Below are 7769 nucleotides of genomic sequence, written 5' to 3'. Positions count from 1 at the left end.
ACCACTATGACTCAGGTTCACATCAGAACCCAAAACTGAATGACGTATTTCTGTTCGCCGCACTTCCAGCAATTGCTACAGCTCCGTCACTGACATCATCACCTGGTGCATATGGCTCTGAGGGCGTGGAATAGATAGAAGCTGATACGCATCTAATGGCCATATACCAGAACGGCGAAACGCAGATATAATATTACTGTTCGTAAACGCTTTTTTGTAGGCGTACCTCAACATGCTGCAAAATGCGAATGTGTCCCAGTTGTTTTGTTCATCCTTTGCCACGGCAAAAATTTATAGCGTCGTTCAAAGCACCCTTAAAGGAGAAAAAATTGTCACGTCCAAAGGTTGTGTTTTGCCTGATGTGTGGGCGGGTAGTGCATAAACGATAACATCATTATAGTCCAACATCTCAAGAGCTGCAAGAGACATGTGTGACCGATACCCATCCAGTATCAGCAACACTTTACGGCCACCTTTGGTCAGATCCCTCACGTTCGAGATAAAATGTCTGCACCATTCTAAGAAATGTTTTGTATCGACGCCACCGCTTTCGGACCTCATTGGTACGATTGACCCTCGGGGCAGGCAATCAGCGTATGTCTGCACAGCTTTCATGCCGTCTTGGACCAAAACACGGTATGGAAGCCGCGAGCCCTTAAATACAAACATCGGTGGCACTGTTTCACCGTCTGCGCTCACCGCTGGAAGCATTGTCACCCTGTTTGTGCTCAGAAAATGTCCGATTTTGGCGTCGCGCGCCCCCGCTCTGGTGACATATACACGTGAAGTCTGCTTTCCATTTGCATCTCGCCCGGGTGTTGCGCCTGTTTCGTCACAGTTCCAGATCCTTGGGCTGTCAATGTTGTGCTCTTGAATAATTTTTTCAAGACGAGCAAAATGTGTCGTTAAAGCGTCACCGTTACATGCATGAAATCGAACAGCTTCTTGCCTCAGTGGCTTGGATAACAGTATCTTGTCCCTGTGGCGGCGATGAAAATTACGTAGATATCTTGTTCCCGGTGTCCCTCCCTTAAACTTGAGCACGAGGCGACGTGCAGAAGTCATACGACTTATGATAATTTCGATTGCTTCTTTGACAAGTCTCCGCGTTAAAGGTAGTCCACGCTCAGCAGAGCGAGTTATGAGATTAAGCACAAGGTCTTCCTCAACTGATGTGAGTGTGCGGAGACCAGCTCGGATTTTGTGAATTCGTTGCGAGGAGGGAGAGGCAGCTTGTATGCCGCTTGCAATTGTGGATCTGGGGATTTGGTGTCGTTCTACTGCTTGCTTGTAGGTTTGGCCATCTGTGACCATTTTCATTGCAGCCATAATGCGCTGTTCACGCGAAGCAGGCGGCATTTTTCATTCACGAGATGCCAAAAGTGGACCAGAAGGGCAGGCATAGAAGTTGGAAGTAGTTGGCGTTTATGTGTATATCGGAATGCTGTGAATTGAGTTGACAGTGAGTTGGAATCGGTCGAAGGGATACCGGACGAGAATTTGAAAAGTCCGGCTGTTTTGTGTGCTCCAGCTGTTACACTCCTATACGTAAAACGCTGTGAGCAATCGATTGGGATATTTGTTTTTTAATTTCATTCACTTCGTTATGAGATACAGCGCACTTTCTGGCGCTGTTAGGCGGCGGTGCCGCACTTTGGCCCGTGTCGAAGATGTTTCTTACAAATATTTTGCATGTCCGAACTTTTTGTCACTGTCCGACAACACCGGCAACCCCCCTTTACATGTCTACCACTCCAGGAAAGTATAATTTGGTAACATCTTTTTTAAATTAACTTAAAAACTACTTCCCCGTGCCCAAATGAGGTCAGACTGGTGGTGGTGGATGCTCTGCGTTTGCTATCTAACCAGGAGGAGATACAGTATCTCTAGTGTCCAAGCGTACAACATTTGTCCTCATATGAGACCCGGGTGGTCCTCATTTGAGGCCCTGAAAATCGACTTTTTTGAAAATAAAAATGAGATAAATTGGCTGTAACGGTAAAATACCGCACTTAACACTACCGGGCATCAAAGAACATTTAGTATTCTGAAAAATGCAGGAGTAAATCGCCTCTACTCAAGATGTAAGAAAAGAGACAACATTCGAGGTTCGTCCCACGGTCTCAAAACTTGAGTTCACTGTCCCGAAGTGAAGAATTGACCTCACCAGCATTGTGGTTCTCCCCCAAAAGCTCCCAATAACAAGACGGACCTGTATCTGAGTGACAAAAATGTTTCTCATGTATGCGATCCTTCTCCTTCTGTATGACTGTCAGGATCAGAAAAAGGGCGGGAAATCTATATTTGAGGTCGTGTTGTGGTTTCACGTACGCGTTAGGGCGCTACGGAAGATAGAAAGCGGGCCCTCATATGAGGACTACGGCCTCATCTGAGGCCCCTGTACGCTTAGACACTAGCCGTACTGGATCAGAGAAACCCCGAATTTTCTTTTATTGGTGCGGCAATACACAGAGTTTTGGAAAAAGGTCTATTTGGTAATTTCACTGGCACCAGAGAGACCAAGTAACGCGGACGGGACAACGTCGATGGGGAATGGTGAGGAGTTGACGCACGTTGGGGAGGGGCCTTCGTGCGCCTTTGGGACCGAAGTTGATCGTGCCCGCTTCTTGGTTGAGTTGACAGGCTTTGAGGCCTTGCCACTTTTCATGCGTTCCAGACTTTTTTGTTCCCTCAGCTTTTTCGCTTCTGCTTTCTGTTCTTTCTGCGGTTCTCTTTGTTTTTGCCGGGCAGCCTTCCCCTCCGCCCTTTGTCGCTGTAGCCGATCCTCCTCAAATTTTTTCTGCTTCCTGTGCGTAATAAAATCGCCAAATGTCCGATAAATTGCCGGCGTCCCCAACTGAATCGTTTCTTTCTGCCCGTGTGACTCTTTTCTATTGGTCCTTGTGGTCTGGGAGCACTTGCATTCATAACAATCTTGTTAACGCTATAAAGATTTTAGGAGCATCTCTGCCCCTTTTATTGCAAGTGAAGCGGACTTTTCGTTGTTGACAATTTCCTTCAGCTTTTCGAAGACGAAGAGGCAACATTGCGGGGAACTGTAGACGTGATGAACGCTCCATTCCCCGGAGCGCTTCCCTGGAGTCAAGGGATGAATGACTGTACCCATTGTCCGCACTGAGTTTACCTCAGCGGCATGCTTTCGTACAGTGGGAGCAACGAGAACTGAATCACCAAATTAACCCTTTTTACCAAATAATACTCTTTTCTGGAGTGGTACCTACTGCAGAGGGCACAGCACTGTTAATAGATATCACAAACAGTAGAGCGCCAAGGTAATTACTGTTGGGCGCCTTGAAGGTTATTGGCGCCTTGTATGGCTTCTGAAGACAGCCAAAACCTCGGTATCCGGGTCGAAAACTAGGTACAGTTGAATCATTATGCAGCTGTCACAGGACTCTTGACCACCTCCACGGGCTCAACCCAAACTCCATCTTGTTTCAGCAAAGATACAAGCTCTTCGACACCAACTTCCTCGCGAACTGTGCGAATTTCTTTCCGACCGCGGTACAATGAGATCTTCCCAGGCGTCTTTCCTACATATCCATAGTCTGCGTCTGCCATTTCTCCAGGTCCGTTAACAATACAACCCATGACAGCAATACTCAGGCCTGGCATGTGCTTCGTGGCCTCGCGCACTTCGTGCAAAACCGTTTCTAGATTGAACAAAGTTCGACCACATGACGGGCATGCAACGTATTCCACCATGGTCCTTCTTAGACCCAGACCCTGCAAAATACCGTAACAGACTGGGATCTCCTTGATTGGTGCCTCAGTCAAGGAAACACGAATTGTATCGCCGAGTCCTTCGGCAAGAAGGGTTCCAATACCGAGGGTGCTCTTAATCCGCCCGTATTCCCCATCGCCAGCCTCCGTAACGCCAAGATGTAAAGGATATGGCATGTCTTCTTCTGCTAAGCGACGTGAGAGCAACCTGTAGGCTGCAAGCATTACGAGGACTTTGCTCGCTTTCATGGAAATGACAATGTTGTGGAAGTTGAGATCTTCACAAACGCGGATGCACTCCAAAGCGCTTTCCACCATGCCGCGCGGAGTATCACCGTATGTGAAGAGCATTCTTTCCGACAGAGAACCATGATTTACGCCTATACGCAATGCTTTTCCTTGATCGCGAAGAGAAATAATTAAAGGTTCCAAGGTCTTCCTCAACTTCTCTTCAGCTGCATCGAACTCCTTCGGCGTATATTCTGTTCTTCTTGGGTCAGGTTTTTCAAACACATACAAGCCTGGATTGATCCGGACCTTGTCAACATGCTTGGCGACTTCCAGTGCTATTTTCAGGCCATTGTGATGGACATCCGCAACCAATGGGACATCCATATACTCCTTCCTCAGTTTTTCCTTGATAAAACCGACCGCATGTGCATGCGCCATGGAGACGCAAGTTATGCGAACAATCTCGCAGCCAGCTTCGTGCATTTCTTTGATGCTCGCGAAAGAGCCATCTATATCAAGAGTATCTTCGTTGATCATACTTTGCACGACGACGGGGTTGCTCGCACCAATTATAATGTCACCGACCCGAACCGGTGTAGTCTCTCGCCGCTGGATCGCCCCGGAGTTGATGTCAAGGCCAACATTGCCGGATTGGTCCTTCATGAAGTCCTTGCCTTTGACCATGCCTGGTGGTGGAGGCGGGCGAGCCGGGCCGTCGTGCATGCGCGGGGTGCGACGGCATGACTGGGTGGTAACAGGAATAGAAAAATGGTGCAAGGCATGAGGGGAAGGTAAAAAGGATGAATTCGTACTCCCCACTGCGGATATTGCGGCGGATGGGGTGACGAAAGCCATGACAGGTCGGTAAGATCAAGCTAGGAGAAGTTAAGCTTTCTTCGCCGTGAACGATAAGGAGGTCTTGCAACGCTCGTGTTGAGTTGTTTCTTGCAGCGAAGTAAGACGCGCAAGTCCCGATGCGAATGGGCGCTGCCCGAAGCTGCTGGGATGACTGGAGAGGAGATCGTCTGGGGTGAGGTACATCACACTTTTTTTTTTAAAAAAAAATTTCGTATAGAAGTCAGACCGTGATTGCAGTAAGCAGCTGGTTCACCCCCCTCGTCTCTGCCATGGCACTTGTTTGGTCCTATCAGACATTGAATTACAGCTACAGCTGCATTTCTTGAAGTCGATACATGCCTTTTTTTCGCAAAGCTGTGGCCGCTGTTTGGGCACGCCTTCAGTGGAGGGAATCCACACCTGCCGGGGCTCATCGCAGTTACAAATGGAGCGCATTCCGCCTTTCCTCATCTCAGTCTGTTGCAGCCAGTGTGTCCACATGGCAGCTACCGAATGGTAGACCCAGCAACACCAATCTGCGCATGGCTTTTGAATTACAGTTTCACTTACTTTTTGGTACGGGGGGTAGCCTCAATATCGCACCTTTTGGTAGTGCACTGCGGCAGATATCGCACCCCATTTCTCCATGTTACGACTACCTACACTTGTCATCATTTTTAAAGATTTGGTAAACTACTGTACGACGAGAAAACCCTTCATTTTCCCTTCCCCAACAGAAGCTAAGGCTGCAAAACATGACTTCCTTCAAGCAACAGCGTTTTAAAATAGCACGCAAGAGACTACCTCTTTCTCGTAAAGTAGGGAGGCTTTCCCTGCTGAGCCAGGAAGCCTCTGTGATATGAAGTGCTTTCAAAGAAGTGGAACTGCATGTGGCATATGTAGAGAAAACAGTTGTTTGCGATGTCATCAGGAAAGCGAAAAGAGCTTTATTCGATGTGTTTCATAAACGAAACAAAAGGGTGAAGCGATAGACGTTGATGGTGGAGCACTTTAAATTCTTGATTCTGCGCTACGTCAATATCGCACTACTTGGGAAAATGGCCGGGGTGTGCGACACCAAGATGGGTCTACCGTAATACAATTGGTGAATAGACAAGCTTACATAGAAACATCACAACCAATCACGTGGGAACGACCTCACATTCGTACTGTACAAGTTGGGACATTGCTGCTCTGTGATCGACTCTCAATTCAAAGGTCAAAGCTTTGTACTCAATAATAAAACCATCCAATTACCAATGCACATCATGAGTTGGTATTACCAAAGATGAGAATAAATGATCACACTTGCGAAAGTTATTGTTGACTTCGCCATACAAGAAACGGATTTTCTTCCTAGCATATAAGAATTTCTGGAAAAAAGGCTGCTGCAGGTTGTTCTCTCCGCAACTGACTCCGAGAATTAAAGCCTCAGGCAGTCTTGAATACCACTGTGCGGGTTGAAAATGTTTCTAGAATCACGATTTTTGGAAGTTTTGTGATCTCGACACACTTCGAGCTACTAGTCGCTCTTTTCCGCTTTGTTGGAGCACATGCTCTGACTTCATGTGAAACAAGAATTCATAATGGCTGCTGTTTTCACATATCAACTGCGCCGAGGGTCACTTTGATGTCATTTCTAGCCGAAAGCCAATGTGTGAAAAGGCCCACTTTCGCTAGAAATACTATGGCAAGTAACCCATTGTTATAGAAAGCATTGAAAGCATCAATATTTCACTCACTTCCCAGCAAAAGCTAGATATGTTTCGCAATCTCGCACCGCATGGTCGTTTTCAGAAGTTTACCAGTTAGATTTCATAGGGCGCGGAAGTCTATAAAAGACTGCTCCATCTTTCGCCAAACGCCAAAGCTCGTCTAACTCATGCAGTGCCGAAGTATCTGGACTGAAAGAATCAAGCAATTCCAAAATGAAGACATATAGTCACCACTCCGCAATCGTGTTCTTTGTTTGTTTCGTGGCTGTTCTTTCAAAAGTTGCGGCAATGCCGCACTGTAAAGATGCCGCATCATGTTGTGAACAATTTGGTATCCAGTGCCCGAAGCCCGGGGACACGTGCTCAACAGGGGGCGGTTTCCTACCACCTCCTCTTCTTCCATGCGGACTGGACCTCACCTGTGTTATCAAAGACTTTGGCAACCCTTCCGTGGACAACCCGAATAAGGGAGTATGCAAGGAGGTCGATGGCGTTCCTCCGACGTGCTCCCGAGGATTTTGTTCTTCCAAAGGGGCTCGTGCTATATGTTCTGTGCCTGATGGTATCAGTAAAATCGCGTTTTGCGGCAGTTGGGCGACAAGAACGGATGGGTTCCCCGGCCCCGATTGTGGATTCGTTTGCCCTCAGCTCTGCTTGCCGGATGGGCCATTTGGAAGCGATGGAATGCAGTATTGCAGCTCATGCATTCTGGCCTCGGCTAGCTGTGCTTCTAATTTCAGGATTTACGGCCCTGTTCCCATGCCCCACTAAGTTGCCGGTTATATGTACGAATTCAAGAAAAACGTTAAGCTCCAGGATGTTCTCTAAAACTCGCCGTCTCGATACAAGTATCAAATAGTCGTGTGAAACGGACAGAGCTGTTATCTCAAAATTCTCGACTTCATAGCATAGCCCCTTTTTTGCCTCGCTCCGTCGTATTTCTCTAGTGCAAATTCGAGTTAGTTGCAGAAAGTTTTTCAATTATGACGCTACAGAACATCGGGGGTTTGAATACTTTTCCTGTGTGCTTGCCTATGGCTCGCTGATCAACTAGATCTCTTCACTCACTTCTCAATTTAGCTTCCTCTAAAGTTCAGTTTGTCTTCCACATTTCTCTACTTCGTAAACCGAAGGTGAGCTGTGGCATAATCCGCAACTTCGTTGAAAAAGCCGTAAGGGCAAATATTGCTGCTCTACGAATGTGAACGTAGAACTGCAACAAGATACAGATGCTGAGGAGAG

The 7769-nt window shown here is 47.2% G+C and overlaps 3 protein-coding genes; 1 reads left to right on the top strand and 2 right to left on the bottom strand.

Moving 5' to 3' along the window:
• Positions 1-2436: 2436 nt before the first annotated feature.
• CHC_T00003814001 (hypothetical protein) lies at positions 2437-4830 on the bottom strand. XM_005714987.1 is given in 2 exon segments: positions 2437-3396; positions 3397-4830. 1 exon segment carries the CDS (start codon positions 4828-4830, stop codon positions 3397-3399), a length of 1434 nt encoding a protein of 477 aa, XP_005715044.1. The 3' UTR covers positions 2437-3396.
• A 30-nt stretch (positions 4831-4860) lies between these two features.
• Positions 4861-5016, bottom strand: CHC_T00003813001 (hypothetical protein). Its single transcript, XM_005714986.1, has one exon. It carries the CDS (start codon positions 5014-5016, stop codon positions 4861-4863), a length of 156 nt encoding a protein of 51 aa, XP_005715043.1.
• A 1724-nt stretch (positions 5017-6740) lies between these two features.
• On the top strand, positions 6741-7607 carry CHC_T00003812001 (hypothetical protein). XM_005714985.1 is given in 2 exon segments: positions 6741-7298; positions 7299-7607. 1 exon segment carries the CDS (start codon positions 6741-6743, stop codon positions 7296-7298), a length of 558 nt encoding a protein of 185 aa, XP_005715042.1. The 3' UTR covers positions 7299-7607.
• Positions 7608-7769: the final 162 nt, after the last annotated feature.

This window comes from Chondrus crispus, genomic scaffold (genome assembly GCF_000350225.1).
Source record: "Chondrus crispus Stackhouse genomic scaffold, scaffold_201, whole genome shotgun sequence".
In the NCBI taxonomy this organism is placed as follows: Eukaryota; Rhodophyta; class Florideophyceae; order Gigartinales; family Gigartinaceae; genus Chondrus; species Chondrus crispus.
The sequence above is the reverse complement of the archived record's forward strand: the minus strand, read 5'-3'. Positions and strand labels throughout refer to the sequence as shown.